The sequence below is a fragment of the Nyctereutes procyonoides genome, unplaced genomic scaffold (assembly GCF_905146905.1).
Source record: "Nyctereutes procyonoides isolate TBG_1078 unplaced genomic scaffold, NYPRO_anot_genome, whole genome shotgun sequence".
Classification (NCBI taxonomy): Eukaryota; Metazoa; Chordata; class Mammalia; order Carnivora; family Canidae; genus Nyctereutes; species Nyctereutes procyonoides.
The window spans coordinates 51,493,131-51,511,330 of NW_026575135.1; the positions used below are offsets into that span (position 1 = coordinate 51,493,131).

Sequence of the window (18,200 nt, forward strand, 5' to 3'; positions counted from 1 at the left end):
ACGAAAACAGGACGTGCGGGCGCCGCGGCAGAGAGACGGGACAAGCGGGCCGGAAGCTGCTGGCTCTCCACAGCGCCCCCTCTGGGCTGGAGGCCGCACTGCGCCGGCCGCGCCGAGAGGCGCGCGACCTTGGCTGGGTTTTCCCTGCAGCGCCTAGAAGGTCTGTGCGCTTTGGTGCGGTGGAGGAAGATGCCTTGGCTTTGCAGGCCCTGGGAAGGTCTTTCCTCCAAGGGCTACCGAGGCGCCATATGCATTCCCGACCTATAATACTGTCCCCCTTAATCTGCGCTGAGTGATGCTACCAACATCTCCATTCACTTTCATTCATTTATAATTCATTCATTGATATGTATTGTTTTTGTTTTAAACGCTTTATTTATTTATTTATCTATCTATCTATTTATTTATTTATTTATGAGAGAAACGGGGGGGGGGGGGCGGCGGGCAGAGACACCAGCAGAAGGAGAAGCAGGCTCCATGCGGGGAGCTCAACGTGGGACTCGATCCCAAGACCCCAGGAACATGCCCTGGGCCTAAGGCAGGCGCCAAACTGCTGAGCCACCCAGGCGTCCCATTGGTATGTATTGTTGTGTGTGTGGGTTATGTCCGTCCTACATCCAGGGAGCTTACAAGTTAGTGAGGGATATAGACATAAAAACACAAGCAAATGTAATACAAAAAAAAAAAAAAAAGAGAGAGAGAGAGAGAGATTACAGCATAAGGGAGAGGTTTAGAAAGAGTTCCCTGAGGATGTGACCTTTAAGGTGAGATGTGAAGATTGAGTAGGAGTTAAGTTGGTGGAGAAGAGGAAGAAGAGCTAAGAATATATTCCTAAAATTATAGTGATTCTCAACATTCCCTGAGCTTGGAAGCTTTTAAAAAAAAATACATGATGGGGCATCTGGGTGGCTGTCTATAGAGCATGTGACTCTTGATCTCAGGGAGACGCGTTCAAGCCTCAGGCCAGGTATGGAGATTACCTAAAAATAACATCTTAAAAAAAAATACACACACGTATGCATGTGTTCCATACCAATATTCTGATATACTTGGTCTGGAGTGCCTCCTATGCACTGGGATGTTTAAGCTTCTTAGGTGATTCTGAAGTACACTTAAGATTGAGAATGACTCACCTAGCAGAACATACTGAAATGTTAAGTGCTGCTTTGATGCAAAGCTGTAATGCAGTTAAGAGAGAGGCTGTCATAGTTTACATGCCTCTACGATTTTACTTCTTTATACTTAAGGAAGAGGAGTTGTAGAGTGCTTTTTTAAAATATTTATTTACTTATTTACTTATGAGAGATAGAGAGAGAGAGGCAGTGACATAGGCAGAGGGAGAAGCAGGCTCCATGAAGGGAGCCTGATTCAGGACTTCATTCAGGACTCTGGAATCACAACCTAAGCTAAAGACAGAAACTCAACCACTGAGCCCTGAGGCATCCCCGAAAAGTTCTAGGTTATAATTGTGGCAGCTGATGCATGAATGTACACATTTGTCAAAACTCTTTGAATTGTAAACTTAAAATTGGCACATTTTACTGTATGTAAATTTCATCTCAATAAATTTGATTTTAAAAAAAGAAACTGAGGAGCTTCTGTTCTTCCTCTGTGCCTTCCTGCCCATCTGTAGCAGCAGTACAATCCATGCCCAGGGCAAAAGAGGCACGGGGCTGATGCCTGACATAATGGAGAGCATATATCAGAACCATTCTACCTTGCTTGTATGTAGGCTAAAGGTAACAAGTGTGGGTTTCAGTCTCAGAGAAATAGGAAACCACTAATGACTTAAACATGGAGACACTGGGGACACCTGGGTGGCTCAGTGGTTGAGCTTGAGCGTCTTCCTTTGGCTCAGGGTGTGATCCTGGGTCTGGGGATCAAGTCCCACGTCAGGCTCCCTGCATGGAGCCTGCTCCTCCCTCTGCTGGTGTCTCTGCCTCTCTCTCTCATGAATAAATAAATAAAAATCTTTAAAAATCAAACAAACATGGAGACACTGAGAAGTGGTCAGATTCTGGATGCATTCCAGAGGCAGCTCTCCAAATACTGATAAATTGGCTGTGAACTGTGAGGGAAAGAGAAGCATAAAGATGACTCTCAGGCTTTCAAGAGAGCTATGGGTTGTGGTTATCTTGTAGAGAAAGGGGTCGAAGCAGCAAATTTGGCAGGGGATGGAGAGAAAATCAATGGATTTGGTATAATGATGTGATGTTTGAAATGCCTACTATAGGGCAACCCCGGTGGCGCAGCGGTATAGCGCCGCCTGCAGCCTGGGGTGTGATCCTGGAGACCCGGGATCAGGTCCCACGTCGGGCTCCCTGCATGGAGCCGGCTTCTCCCTCCGCCTGTGTCTCTGCCTCTCTCTTCGCTCTCTCTGAATGAATGAATAAATAAATCTTAAAAAAATAAATGCCTACTATATATCCAGGAGGTTAATGCCACATTGGGGATACGTGAGTCTGGAGTTCAAGGGAGAAATAGAAGTTGTCTATTTGTATTTTATAGAATGTATAAGAATGTGGTATTTGAAGCCATGAAACTAGATGAAGCCATATAAAACTCAATGTTACAACTGGAACAGATTTTTTTTTAAGATTTTATTTATTTATCTGACAGAGCGTGAGAGAACACAAGCAGGGGGATGAAGAGGGAGAAAGAGAAGCAGGCTCCCTGCTGAGCAGACAGACCAATATGGGGCTTGATGCCCCACATTGGCTGTAGAGATTAGGGCAGGTAAAAGGAGTAATTATATTCGAGTATGTCTCCAATACATCACTTTTAACAAAATGCCCCAACTTCTAAATCAGATTTTGATTCTCATTAACCCCGTTCTAGCTGTCTCAGAACCTTCTTGCTGTTTTTAGTACAAATGGTGGTGCACATACATCTGTTTATACACTAGTTTTAAACCCATATACATTTCAAGCCCTTGATATTTTTTTTAAAGGCAGATCCTTTTTTTAATTTTATTTATTTATTTATTTATTTATTTATTTATTTATTTATGATAGTCACAGAGAGAGAGAGAGAGGGGGGGGGGCAGAGACATAGACGGAGGGAGAAGCAGGCTCCATGCACCGGGAGCCCGACGTGGGATTCGATCCCGGGTCTCCAGGATCGCGCCCTGGGCCAAAGGCAGGCGCCAAACCGCTGCGCCACCCAGGGATCCCCGCCCTTGATATTTTTAAGTAAAAACTTAATTACTTCCGACACTAAGAAACTACCATTTCTGTGTGATATTATTAAACATATTAATTAGGAAGATGCCAATTGGCTAAATATTTTTTTTAAGTGGCAACAAAAGACAGATATCTTACAGCTAAGCTCTTCTCCGAAAAAAAAAAAATCAATAATGATCTACAAGTAGTAAAGCTTTGCAAGTGTCAACCGCAGGGGGCTTTTTTTTTTTTTTTTTTTTTTAAGAAACAAAAGAATAAGCAAAAGAAGTAAACATGTACAATTGAAGATCACTAGTATTTTCCCAGGGGCTGGGGGGGGAGGGACAATGACAAATCCCAGGATGCTTTCTAATCCTCTAGATACTAGATGCATTAGAGAGTCAGGAAGGATGTATACTCAAAATCTTTTTTTTTTTTTTTAATACTCAAAATCTTTTTTTTTTAGATTTATTTATTTATTTATGATAGACATAGAGAGAGAGAGAGGCAGAGACACAGAAGGAGGGAGAAGCAGGCTCCATGCCTGGAGCCCAACGTGGGACTCGATCCCGAGACTCCAGGATCGCGCCCCGGGCCAAAGGCAGGCGCTAAACCACTGAGCCACCCAGGGATCCCTTATACTCAAAATCTTATACTAAGTCAGAGGAATACACTTAAACTATAGTTATTCTCTATTATTGTGGTTCAAAGTAAAATGCCAATGACATCAGGAGTGATAAAAAAAGGCATATATGTTTATAATTTCACAAGGATTAATCAATATGCCATACAAAAATCTTTAAGGAAATGTAATACCAAGCAATACAACTTAATTAACTTAATCTTATAACTTTCCAAATTATGGTAGCATTACCAAGTTATTTAAACGGGTATTTATGATACTAGGTTACATACCTCAGTTAATTTTCAAATCCCGTTTTTATATGTACTAAACATGATGTTCTAGTTTACTTAAAAATCTTACTTCTAGGAGCACCTGGCTGGCTCAGTAGGAGGAGCATGCAACTCTCAATCTCGGGATTGTGAGTTTGAGTCCTGCATTGGGTGTAGAGATTACTTAAAATTTTTTTAAAAAAATCTTTAAAAAGTAAAAAATAAAAATAAGGGGCATCTGGGTGGCTCAGTGGTTGAGCATCTGCCTTCAGCTCAGGGTGTGATCCGGGGTCCTGGATCGAGTCCCACATAGGGCTCCCTGCAAGGAGCCTGCTTCCCCCTCTCGCTATGTCTCTGCCTCTCTCTGTGTCTCTCATAAATAAATAAATAAAACCTTTAAAAAAAGTTTTTTTCATAAATAAAAATTAAAATACATACCTTCATAAATACCTTCTAATTTCACATGTACGAATGTTAATCATTTCTTCCATTACTCTATATTTGCCGGAGTAAAAATTAAGATATTCAACAAAAGAAGACAAAATTAGCTACCTTATTTAGCCCTTATAAGTTTTTTTTTTTTTAGCACTTATAAGTTAACATGTGCAGACTTCACGTTAGACAATTCAGTTTCATTCATTTTATTTTTAACATGGCTCCATTTCTCAAGACAGAACACCACAAATACAAGTTGCAGCCCTTGGTGCTGGCTGCGACTGTGTTCATCTGCTCTCCCTAAAAGAACAGCTCAGCTCCCAAAAGAGGAATTACAAATCTTAGAAGTTAGTGAAAGGTAGAGACTAGGGATTCTAATTAAACAAGAAAAGTCAATTAATGACAATGGTAGTCTATTCTTCCCGTTAGTATTAATACAAACTCAATGCTTTTAAATCAGGGAACCTGCCATTCCATTCCTAATCAAATTATTTTAAAACTCCTATAAAGTAAAAGAATTACATAAAGGTGTAAACCCATTTGCCTCCTTTAGAGACACTGCACTATAGAAGAGAAGGTGCTTTTTGGAAAGCTTCTCTTTCTGAGTGATGCAAGCTTCATGGTACTTCAGAGCCCCAGTAATTAAAGAGTTCATGACAAAAGATAAAAGTGAAAAAGTAGACACAGAGATCTGTGAAAACTTCGCCCATTTTGCTATAGGTATCCATTGACCGATTTATCACTTCAGCAGGGATTCCAGACAATAGAAGGGCAGCTGTTAGTACGGTTGTCTTTATCTTCTTTTCACCCTGTATACAGAAAGAGTTCAATAAATCTTACAGCTTTCAGAAGACTACTTAAGCTCTATACAAACATTATCAGTGCTGCAATTTTTGCCTGATTCAGAGCTGTTAACAAAGTTTCAAAACATCAATCAGTAATATATCAACAACTATTTATTCAATATTAATATGTAAAGCAGAGAACTGCTAGGCAGTAGGAAAAAGACATCATGCCATCAAAAGTGAAAAAAAAGTTTTTATCTTGGAAGGCAAAACATAAATAACAATTTAAGATATATACAACAGCACAAGAGAAAAACAGGAAAAACATTACTACACGAGACATATATAACTGCTAAATGAAACACATGAATAATGTATGGCATAGTGGCTCAAAGAAGAGAGAATATTACTTCAGGGTTATATGTATACAGAAAGCCCAGGGAAGGATTTCAGGAGGAAGTAAAATTAAAAACAAGCCTTCAAGAATGAGCAAGATTTAGATGGAGAAAAATGAGAGGAGAAATCTTATTGGAGCTAAGTCTTATGACAGCAAAAGTCAGAAGAAGTCAGAAGAGTGAAAGCCATACTAAAGGAGTTATTTGTGACAGAATGATAGGAACTTTCTGTAGAGCCCTAAGGGTCATGCAAAGGAATTCACACTTGTTACACATGCAGTAGGATATTACTGAATATCTATTTCCTGACGAAATTTTCTTGTCTAATTTTAAAGACATTCAAGGCTGAATTTTCATTTACTTAATCAATTTGGCATCACCAAATTCAGTCACTTGATTAAAAAACTTTTTAAATACAGAAGGTTCTTGTTACCCAGGAGAAATCAAAGCCTAGTCCACAAAAATAGTCATACAAATTCTCAGCTGCTTTATTTCTTTTTTAAGACTTTATTTATCTATTTGAGAGAGACAGAAATAGCAACAGAGATAAAGAACAAGCAGAGAGGAGAGGGAGAAGCAGATCCTCCCAGGACCCTGGGTTCATGACCTGAGCCGAAGGCAGACATTTAACCAACTGACCATCCAGATGCCCCTTTAGCTGCTTTTAAACATAATAACCAAAAATTCGAAATACCAAGATATCCACGGACAGGAGATCAGATAAACAAATGGACAGTCACAAAATGGAATACTACTCAGAAAAAACAAAAGGGGAGGGGATGGTCCGATAAACTCAACATGAATGAATTTCAAAATTATTTTTTTAAGATTTTATTTATTTATTCATGAGAGACACATAAAGAGAGGCAGAGACTTAGGCTGAGGGAGAAGCAGGCTCCCCATGGGGAGCCTGATGCAGGACTCGATCCCAGGATCCCACCCTGAGCCAAAGGCAGATGCTCAACCACTGAACCACCCAGGCATCCTGAATGAATCTCAAAATTATGCAGAATAAAAGAAGCTTTGTTCAAAAAAGTACAGACAGAAATTATCCCATATATCTGAAGTACTGAAACAGGGGCCCCTGGCGGGCTCCGTCAGTGAAGCATGTAACTCTTGATCTCAGGGTTGAGTTCAAGCTCCATAATGGGGTGGTGAAGAAGAAGGAAGAGGAGGAGGAGAAAGAAGGAGAAGAAGAAGAGAAGGAGGAGGGAGGACGGGGAGGAGGAAGAAGGAGGAGGAAGAAAAAGAAGAAAGAAGAAAGAAGAAGAAGAAGAGGAGGAGGAGGAGGAGGAGGAGAGGAAGAAGTAGCAGCAGCAGCAGCAGCAGTAGTAGTAGTAGTAGTAGTAGTAGTAGTAGTAGTACTAAAACAGGCAAAAACTAATCTACAGTGGGAAAAACTCAGTCAGACGCTGAGGTTGTACGGGCTAAAGATGACGAAAGGGGCATGGTGGAATGCCCTGACAATCACGTTTTAAACGTTGAAAGGATTTGAGTTTCACAAGCTGTCAAAATTCACTAAATCATATACTAAACACTTGAACATTTCACTGTAAGAAAATTTTACCTTAAAGTTAAGAAGAACCACAAACCACCACTGAATTGTAGTTAATGATATTAGGCTGATACGTGTAGGGGTAAAGTACACTGACATCTATACCTACAACATACTTTGAAATGCATCAAGAAAAAAAAAGAAAAAGATGCGTTGAAAATGGATAAATTGGATAGATACAGGATAACATAACAAAATGTTAAAGAATTTATGTAATAAGTATAAATAAATGGGTGTTCACTGCACAATTCTTCAAACATTTGATTTTTTTTTAAGATTTTATTTATTTATTCATGAGAGGGACAGAGATAGGCAGAGACATAGGCAGAGGGAGAAGCAGGCTCTCCACCGAGCAGGAAGCCTGATGCAAGACTCAATACCAGGACCCCAGGATCACACTCTGAGCCAAAGGCAGATGCTCAACCGCTGAGCCACCCAGGCGTCCCAATTTCTCTGTATTTAAAAACTGTCAAGGGGATCCCTGGGTGGCTCAGCGGTTTGGCGCCTGCCTTTGGCCCAGGGTGTGATCCTGGAGTCCCAGGATCCAGTCCCGCGTCGGGCTCCCAGCATGGAGCCTGCTTCTCCCTCTGCCTGTGTGTCTCTCTCTCTCTCTCTCTCTCTCTCTCTCTCTATCATAAATAGATAAGTAAATAAATATTTAAAAAAATAATAAAATAAAAACTGTCACAAGGGGTTCCTGGCTGGCTCCATTGGTGGAGTGTGCAACTCTTGATCTCAGGGCTCTAAGTTCTAGCTCCATGTTGCTTGTGAAGATTACTTTAAAAAAAAAATCTTGGGATGCCTGCATGGCTCAGCGGTTGGGCGCCTGCCTTTGGCTCAGGGTGTCATCCTGGAGTCCCAGGATCGAGTCCCACATCAGGCTTCCTGCATGGAGCCTGCTTCTCCCTCTGCCTGTGTCTGTCTGTCTCTGTCTCTCATGAATAAATAAATAAATTCTTAAAAAAAAAAAAAAATCTTGGGTACCTGAGTGGCTCAGTCAGTTGAGTACCTGACTCTTGATTTTAGCTTCGGTTGTGTGCGTGCACTCTCTCTCTCTCACTCTCTCTCAAATAAATAAAATAAAATAAAATAAAATAGAGGTGCCTGGGTGGCTCAGTTAAGTGCCTGCCTTTGGCTCAGATCATGATCCCAGAGTCCCAGACTGAGCCCTGGAAGTAGGATTCCCTGCTCAGCGGGGAGCCTGCTTCTCCCTCTCTCTCTGTCCCTCCCTCTGCTTATACTCTCTCTCTCTCTCTCTCAAATAAAATATTTTAAAATAAATAAATCTTAAAAAAGAGTTACAAGAAAATGTTTTGTTTAGAGAAAAGTATACTATAGTTTCCCTTCCTTTTCTCTCTCCCATTTACCTAACAACACATATACACTTCTAGCACAAATAACCACTGATAATAGTTTCATGTAACATTCCTCCAGAGTGTATGGGGCACCTGGCTGGCTTAGTCAGTGGGGTGTGTGAATCTTGATCTCAGGGTTGTAGGGTTTTGTTTTTGTTTTTTAAGTAGGCTCCTTGCCCAGTGTGGAGCCCAATGCACGGATCAAACTCATGACCCTGAGATCAAGACCTGAGCTGAGAGGCACCTGGGTGGCTCAGTCAGTTAAGCATCTGCTTTCAGCTCAGGTCATGATCCCAGGGTCCTGGGATACAGTCCCATGCTGGGCTCCCTGCTCAGTGGGAGCCTGCTTCTCCCTCTCCGTCTGCCCCTCTCCCCCCTGCTCAAGCTCTTGCTCTCCTTCTCTCTCGAATAAATAAATAAAATCTTAAAAAAAAAAAAAAGGGACCTAAGCTGAGATAGTCAGACACCTAACTAACTGAGCCCCAAGGCATCCCTCAGGGTTGTATGTTTGGGCCCCACATTGGCTGTAGAGATTACTTAAAAATAAAATCTTAAAAAAAAAAAAGATTCTTCCAGTTTTACATATACACAAGCAATTATTTTCCACCTTTCGATGAAAAAAGTAGCATACTATAGATCCTATCCTGCATTTTTTCTTCTATTAATATTTCTTGGCAGACTTACCATTATCTATATATCAGAGCTTCATCATTCTAAACAGGCCAGAATTTAATGAGTCATTTATTAATAGACATCTTTGTTGTTTCCAAACTTTGCTATTGAAAAACTGTAACTTGGGACGCCTGGGTGGCTCAGTAGTTGAGCGTCTGCCTTTGGCTCAGGGTATGATCCTGGAGTCGCAGGATCAAGGCCCACATCAGGCTCCCTGCAGGGAGCTTCTCCCTCTGCCCATGTCTCTGCCTCTCTCTCTGGATCTCTCATGAATAAATAAATTAAATCTTAAAGAAGAAAGAAAGAAAAACTATAACCAATCTTTCAATAAATACATATAACCCCTCAAAATTAATTTACATATAAAATAAAATCACATTACTTTATTCTTTTACTTTGTATATAAAACCTATTTGGCTCTTCATAAATATAAATGTTTCAAACCCATTAAAAACACATATGAGGTCTATCAGTTCATTACAAATGACTAAGCAAATAACCATGAACCTGTTTTTCAGTTAAAAATTCACACAACACTCAATGACATAAGTGAGGTTACCCTCTATGCCAGCCAAGTCCCATAAAACTGTGTATACATTTGTAGTTAAGCAGACTAGGTAAACATGACACTCTCCAGGATTCTGTTCTGCAATTTTGGACAAGTATTTCTTGCAAATACCAGGCCCCTGACATTAAAGATAAAGTGCATTGTTACTAGGTGTCCAATAAGGAGCACAGTAAGGTAATTTAACCCATTTTAAAATTAATTTCTGGGATGCCTGGGTGGCTCAGAGGTTAAGCGTCTGCCTCTGGAGTGATCCCAGGACTCCGGGATCACGTCTCGCATCCGGCTCCCCACAGTGAGCCTGCTTCTCCCTCTGCCTCTCTGTTTCTCATGAATAAATAAATAAAATGTTTTTAAAAAATTAATTTCCTTTATTACAGATAAAATGTATTACTAAATTCACTAAGTAATTAAACTGAACACTTTCTCAGACAAGTATTATTCAAACTCCATGGTTAAGTTTTCCCTCCAATCCACAGTGGACCAAAAATTTGTTAAATGTTATGGCAACGTCGAATTGCTAAGAAGTTTCTAATCACTTGCTTTCTGAACTTAACTTGTTACAAACAGAAATAAATAGCTTTAAGATCAGCACTGGTGGGCCAAGGATACTTCTAGTAGCACTGATTCAGACCATGAGTATGACTAATTTTTTTTTAAGTTCTTAAAATTGTCAAATCATTAATCAGTCTAAATACATCACCATAATTTAGAAAAAGTTTAATTTACCTTGGGAAAATATTTGTATAGTCCCATGTACGCAAGTTGTAAAGTAAGAAACGGAGCAAATATGGACTGTGAAGATAGAAGATAAAATTATGTATTTCCAACATCATCATTTAAACCACAACAAATTAAACAGCAACAATAAAATTCCAAGCAAAATAACTGTAATATATATATATATATATATATATATATATATATATATATAAGCTGAAAATAGTCTTGTTTCTGCTCAAGGGTGAAAAAAATAAAGGGAATGGATTTCCTTACCATAAAATATGTTTCTCAAGTCAAGTTACATTCTTTTGATGTCCCCCCAAAGTCTACTCTCACAAAAACTTATTCTTTCAATGATTTAAAGTATTCAGAGGTGATATAGATGTATAATACATCATGCAGCAACATCTCTCTTGTCTAGAGGTAATTAACTGACAATTTCAAAGCACACATAAAAGACCCAGTATTCAATAGATGCCATACATTCCCAGACACTGTGGCAAGTAATGATCTCACTAGCTACATTGTTAAGCATCCAAATGGCAAGCTATTCTTACTATAGATAAAATGGAGTGGTTGTCTTGCTTCTCACACAATAAAATCGGAAAGGTCAAAACAATAACTAATTTATATTTATTCCTACAACTAAAAATATTATGAAGGGAGTGAAGGAATAAACATTAACAGATGAATGTATAATATAAGCAGTGAGAAGTAACAGCTGAAAATCTGATAGCAAAAAACCCCAGAAAACCAAAAAAACCTCACACAAAAATGAGGCACAAAAATAGGACATAACTTTAAAATCCTAAAAGCACAGGGCCCTTTAGATAAGAAAAAGGAAAAAGGAAGCAGCCACACATCTCATTTTTAAATACTGAAAGCTATAATGACAATTTAACGTCAGAAAAAAAGTCTGTACGACAGATTCACTTTTTAAAAAATGTCCATAAAGTAGATTTTTAAAACCTTTCTTGCTGTTTAATATAAACTTTAATTATCTGAAAAATTTGCTATGTGCAAATTGAGTACTGGGTAGGTATTCTTAAAAAGTCTAGTGAATGAAAGTTCTTCCAAAAGCAAGACACAGGGATCCCTGGGTGGCACAGCAGTTTGGCGCCTGCCTTTGGCCCAGGGCATGATCCTGGAGACCCGGGATCGAATCCCACGTCGGGCTCCCTGCATGGAGCCTGCTTCTCCCTCTGCCTGTGTCTCTGCCTCTCTCTCTCTCTCTCTCTCTGTGTGTGTGTGACTATCATAAATAAAAAATTTAAAAAAAAAAGCAAGACACAGAAATATGAGCTATGATTTTCTTCATTTCTCCTGGCGAGTGAAGGCGTGGTGAAGATGGGACTGCCATCATGATGATACTACAACATTATAAAATGCTGAAGTGCTTGCTGAATCACAGGAAATTTACATCATGTTCAGGACCACAGGGACTGCATTTTAAGGTTTCAAATTATTTAAATAGTAGTAATTAATATATGATATATGTAGATACTTTACCCTTTGGTTTTGGAAAGAAATTGCCTGCATTAAAGCCCAGCTGTGCTTTAGTAGCTATGTGACCTTGGGCAAATGACTTAACCTCTGAGTCTTCATTCCCTCATCTATAAAACACAGTCAGAAGGATGAGGTTCAAGGAGTTTATATATGGAAAGCACAGAATGCTGCCTAGAATCCAGAGTTAAGTAATTATTATTGGGCTCTGTATTCAACCAGAACATTTCATCTATATCTAGGGGGAAAAGCAGTGTAATAATATATCTCAAAACAGCCATATTAATCTGGTAAATATTAATACCAGCAATCAACTCCATGGATCAAAAGCACTCATTATATATATATATAGCCAATCTGCATTTTCCATGTTTCTTACCAAGTATTTGCAAACAAAAGCTCGGACTCCAAAGGCAAGAAGAGCACATCCCACCAATCTAAAGATTCGAAAAGAGTCAAATTCTTCTGTTGTATTTCCATCTTCTTGATTGGGTTTTTCACTAATCAGCTGTTTCCGTAACTTCATTGCTTCTTCAAATCTGGACAGGTACTGTTCAAGGCCATGGCGTGAACCCCGCTGAACAGTGTCTGCTGTCAGGTCCCCTCTGTTCCGCTGCCGGAGCTCAAGATTTACGTCATTACTGCACTCAGGTGGTTTAATGAAAGAGTCCAACTTGTCTCCCAGCTGAGTCCCCTTTACCTCGGCCACACCACTTTGCTGGTCAGTTGTTCCTGTACTGACCGAATCGCCCAGCACTACTCTCTTTGAAACTGAAGGAATGCTGAGGGAGTTCAGTTTGTCACTGTCCTGCTGCTTTGATTTTGTCTGACTTTCTTCTTCTGAGAAAAGAAATTTAGAAGCCTTATGGAGTGTATACTGGCAAACAGCTCTTATATTAATATCAAAAAATAGACCGCTGCTAGAACTCTGCAGTCTCTGAATCTAAACACTGATTCTGCATAAAACATAAACTAGTTTCTTCCTCTACACCCTCAAGAATATATGTCACCCCAGAAGAGTATTCTGGCAGAGGATACAACCCAAATTCTGGGAGTAGAAGACTAGCAGACAAATTGGGCAAGATGGTCGTGGAGATGGAGCGAGTTATACAGACCAGGTTTTCATGGATAATATATCCCAGAAGAATGACTGCATTGCCTGCTGTATGTAGCTTATTTGATTAAAATCATTAAAGCTTTTACAAATCTGTACTTTAATATCACATTTCGGAACCCAGAGTCTGGTCAGCATAGGGCGTGGCATACCCTACAGCTACTGTTTACGTAATCCTTCTACTGTAGTGAGGGAGCCATTAGCAGGTAATTAAGCAATTTGAGGATGCTGTTCTGCTTCCAAAGCAAAACAAAAGCTTTAGTGATAGAATTATCATAGCTAAAGAACAAAATATAGAATATAACTTGAGAAGGACAATAAATGTCTTGGGAAATAATAAATACCTGCTGTCTGTTATTAAAGGGAGAAATGCGTCTAACTATTGTTCTAGGATAATCTGAAATAGTGCTCCTTACCTTCCCTGGTAGTTTTGGCTGTGAACCTGCAAACTATCTAAGTGTTCAGGACTGACCATCAGAAGCCCACAGAAATCACAAAGCGTTCAGTAGCTTGCAAATACTGAGTAAAGGTCAATTACTAAAGAAGCTCCATGGAAACTTAAGAGAACACTAGCACATACTACATGTTCAATAAATATTCACATGAATATTCATTGAATTGTACACGCACTGGGGGAGAAATGAGGGACTCTCTTTAGGGTTAAACGCGGTTCCTGACTTCAATCACATCAATCTCAGCAAATTGGGAGAAAAGACCTGGGGGGGGGGGGGGCACGTCCCACTTGTTGGGGTAAAGAATGGTCACTCAGTTTTATCTGTTGTGGAAAGCCTGAAGAGGACAGTGTTGAGAGCACTGGACACAGGCACCAGGGTAGATGACCACGTAGGAAGGACTGGGGGAGCAGGTAAATAAACACAAGCTCCGGGGGGGGGGGGGGCGGACAGAGTAACAGCGAAAGGCAAAAGAAGGTAGACAGACGCTATAGGAAGGGCACTGGCAGGAAAAGCATTTCGAAGGGAAAGAACCGAAGAGCAATTTTACCGCGGGACATAACAGGCAGAGCGGTGCAACCGGGGACAGAAGGGAGAGCGTGGGGAATGAAGACGGGGGGGGGGGGGGGGGCTCACGGGCCAGAAGGCACCAAGGCGGAGGCGCCGAGGCTTCGCAGCCCGGGGCGGAGATGGGGACAAGCAGAGCGAAGCCCGCAGAAAACGGGGGAACTAGAAACGTGTGTGCGTGTGGGGGGTGATAAGTAAGAACTTGGGACATCACCTAAAAAGAGGGAACAGACGGGCACCTGGGTGGCTCAGGGCGTGATCCCAAGGAGCCTGCTTCTCCCTCTGCTTAGGTTTCTCTTTGGGATTTTTCTCTCTGGGATTCTCATGAATAAATAAAATCTTAAAAAAAAAAAAGTCCGGGACAGAGGGAAGGTCAGAGAGCAAGGCTCTGTCAAAAAGGCCAGCGGGGCGCTGGAGGGAAAGAAAGCAGGAATGGTCCTGGAGACTCAAAGCGGCGGGCGGGAGAGTAAGGGGAGACGGGAGGCTCTCACCCGCGCCACTCCCGGGCCTGTGAAAGCCCATGATGCGGTTGATGCGCTGCTCCGAGTTCATGAGCAGCTTCCTCCGCCGCAGCTCCGCACGACGCTGGGAAGCCGACAGGCCAGAGGTCGCTGGAGCCCCCGGCCGGTCGCCGCTGTCAGACGCGACAGTCAACGGCTCCATCTTCCCCACCAAAACCAGGGAACGCTGAAGGTGTTGCTGGCAGCGGCAGCCGAGCCGCAGATGACTTCAGGCCAGGCCGCAGGGTACAAGCCCACCACCGCCCCCCCCCCACCCCGCCGTAGACCCGCCCCCGAGCGCCAAGCCAGACAGGCGTGCTAGGCATGCGTGCCACCCGACCGGACAAAGCGCGAGGCTTGCGCCGCCATCTTGAATGAGGGCAGTCTTGCCCCGCCCCCCGAAGCGTGGGGGGGCGGTTCTCCTCTCTGGTAGCCTCGTGGCCACTCTCCCAGGCCACCGGGCTTCTCTACTGTTACCTCGAAAGTGAAGAAAATTAGCCCCCAGGCTGAGAAGAAGGAAAGGAAGAAGAGCAAGGCCCCAACCCACCAACGGCTGGTGCCCAAAAGCAAAATGGAGGTTATTGCGCCAGGCACTTGTTTCAAGTGACCGTCTGCGACCTCGCTTGTAAACGACGGAAATACGTCAGTAGGGAGCGACGCTTTAGAGAGAGTTGCGTTTAGGATGTGTTCTTGGCGCAGGTTTATTCTTTCTCCTCAGTCGCTCTTCTCCCAAATATCTATCTTACGTGTTTCTGGCCTTCTTCACGTCTTTGTTCAGGGTTGTCCCAGTGGAGATTTCCCTGTCCATTCTATTTAAATTGCCACCCTTCTCAAGACTCCATATTCCCCTTACCTGCCTTATTTTTCTTAACAGTTACATCTGACTTGCATGCTAAATGTACTCATTTTGAATGTTTCTCATTAGATAGAATGTAGGCTCCATGAAGACAAGCATTTATTTTTTATTTTATTTTTTTTACAATCCTGAGATCTTTTATTTTCTTTACAGCTCATTACCTGAGCTGAAATTAAGAGTTGGACACTTAACCAATTGAGCCACCCAGGCATCCCTCTTTTAGTTTCAATTTTTGTTTTATTAAGCAGGCTCCAAGCTGGCATGACCCTGAGATCAAGACCTGAGCTGAAAGAGTCAGATACTTAACTCACTAAGCCACTCAGTCACCCCAAAGAAATTTTTCTCTTAGAGGAAGTGTCAAAATAAGGCCTTTTCAGTTAGTCTCATGTATCATTTTTTAAATTTTTATGTAGCATTGTTTAGGCAGGTTAGCAATAATACTTTATTGATAACATGTAATACGAAGTTGAAAAGATGGAGTCAAAGTGATGAAACTAGAATTCAGTTTCTGGGGTGAAATTTAGGTAGGAAGTTCATGCTCAGATCCCTCTTTACACAGAAATAACAGCTAGAAATATGAAGGGAGAAAAAGAAATAGCAAGACTCAAAAACAGGGGGTACCTGGGTGGCTCAGTGGTTTAGCATCTGCTTTCAGCTCAGGTCATGATCCCAGGGTCCTGGGATGGAGTTCCGCATTGAGCTCCCCACAGGGAGCCTGCTTCTCCCTCTGCCTATGTCTCTGTCTCTCTCTGTGTCTCTCATGAATAATTTTTTAAAAACCTCAAAAACAAGAGAAACATCTTAGCAGATAAAAAAGTATCAGAAACAGCATCTCAGAGCTAAACAAGTCAGGTGCCTCTGGGGCTGCAGGTCCAGAGGCAGGCAACAGTAACAGTAGCACGTTCTAGGGGCTAAAAGCCACTGAAAGTCCTCCACACAACACACAGAGACAAACAGGTTGAACTCACTTCTTGAGGCCTTCCCTCCCTCCAAAAATATTCAAAGTATCATTCACTATTGACCCACAAAGCTTTGGACTTCGACTTTTAATCTGGGAGGCAGAAGAGGGCAACAACTAGTCTTCCCTCTGCTGGTGACTGAAATGGTGATTTCAGTCAAATCACTGCAGAACAGGAGCCCTAAAACACCACTATGAGCCCTAGTTTTGGGGAAAGGGCTAGAAAATAGGACTAAAAACACCCATAGATAGGTGAAGGGGCTTGGATAGAGACAAGCTAAAACAAAAACAAAAATTCTCCCACTCAGGGCAGCCCGGGTGGCTCAGCGCTTTAGCGCCACCTTCCGTCCAGGGCATGATCCTGGAGACAAGGGATTGAGTCCCATGTTGGGCTCCCTCCCTGCATGGAGCCTGCTTCTCCCTCTGCCTGTGTCTCTGCCTCTCCCTCTCCCTCTCTCTCTCTCGGTGTCTCCATTAATAAATAAATACATCTTTTTAAGAAAAAATTGTATTCTTAAAAAAAATTATCATTCTCCCACTCCAATGAGTCTACAAACTCAAATTTTGAAAAACATGGATATTTAAATTGCCAGCCGAATTAAAAATTGGAATTCGTGGGGGGTGAGGGTATAGGTCAAATAGGGGATTAAAGAATGGGGGATGGGGATTAAAGAATGCAGTTGTTGAGGGGTGCCTGGCTGGGTCAGTTGAAAGAGCATGCAATTCTTGATTTTAGCGTCCTGAGTTCAAACCCCACAGGGTGGGGTAGAGATGAAATTTAAAAAAAAAAAAAAAAAGAGGAAGAAGTGTACTTGTGATGAGCACCATGTGATGTATGTAAGTGCTGAATTATAGTATTGTACACCTGAAACTAATATAACACTGTTAACTAAATAGAATTAAAATAAAAACTTAAAAAATTACAATTTGCTCCAGAAAGAAATAATTTTATGAAAAGGCCTTTATAATTTTTTAATTATAAGCCTCTCTCTCTTTTTATTAATCCCTTTACAAAATCGGGGATTAATCAATCAAAACTACACGGATATTTTTTAAAAAATCAATCTTGAAAATGAAAAATAGTTATATAAATATAAAACTCATTAGATGAAATTAAAACTGCAACCTGGACACAGTTACAAGATGAATTAGTGGAAATATTCATCTAATAGGAACTCTGAGAATAAAAAAGAAAATGACTATTTTTTTAAAACGACAAATTTTTTTAAAAGAAAATAACTTTATGTCAATCATTTCTCACTTAAAAAAATAAACAGCTGAGAATTTTCCAGATATCAAGATACATGAGGATTTTCAGATTAAAATGTTCTCTGAAAAACAAACACTATAAACTATAAACTCAAAGTAGCCAAACTATAGAATATTAAGGAAAAAAGAAAAATCTTGAAAGCTAACAGATTATCTTCAAAATAACAATCAGGTTGACAGTAGGCATCTTATCAATAACCAAAGGGTCCAGAAGACAACGGAGTAGTATCTTAAAGATGTCAAGAATTTTAAAACAAAAAAACAACCCCTTTCAATCTAGAATTTTAAACCCAGCAATCCTTGAGTGAGCATCCAAGAATTTGGTTTATGACATCCCAGACACCAGCTTAGATTCAAAGTGCTTTCCGCAACAGCCTTCCGTTGACTTGAATGTAAAACATGGCACAATTCAGTGACTAGCAGGTATTCATATCCCTTTAA

At 41.0% G+C, this 18,200-nt stretch overlaps 1 protein-coding gene across 1 annotated transcript; it reads right to left on the reverse strand.

The window, feature by feature from the left end:
• Nucleotides 1–4,680: 4,680 nt before the first annotated feature.
• Nucleotides 4,681–14,934, reverse strand: CAMLG (calcium modulating ligand). The gene is made up of 4 exons (XM_055302756.1): nucleotides 14,668–14,934; nucleotides 12,423–12,883; nucleotides 10,547–10,612; nucleotides 4,681–5,299 (listed from the first exon to the last, which is right to left on the reverse strand). The coding sequence occupies exons 1-4, from the start codon at nucleotides 14,837–14,839 to the stop codon at nucleotides 5,108–5,110; spliced, it is 891 nt and encodes a 296-aa protein (XP_055158731.1). The 5' UTR covers nucleotides 14,840–14,934; the 3' UTR covers nucleotides 4,681–5,107.
• Nucleotides 14,935–18,200: the final 3,266 nt, after the last annotated feature.

Coding starts and splice junctions, on each gene's coding strand:
- CAMLG (XM_055302756.1), bottom strand. CDS start 14,839: ATGGAGCCGTTGACTGTCGCGTCTGACAGCGGCGACCGGCCGGGGGCT. Junction 12,884..14,667: donor CAGGCCCGGGAGTGGCGCGG/GTGAGAGCCTCC, acceptor TTCTTTTCTCAG/AAGAAGAAAGTCAGACAAAA. Junction 10,613..12,422: donor CTTTTGTTTGCAAATACTTG/GTAAGAAACATG, acceptor CTATCTTCACAG/TCCATATTTGCTCCGTTTCT.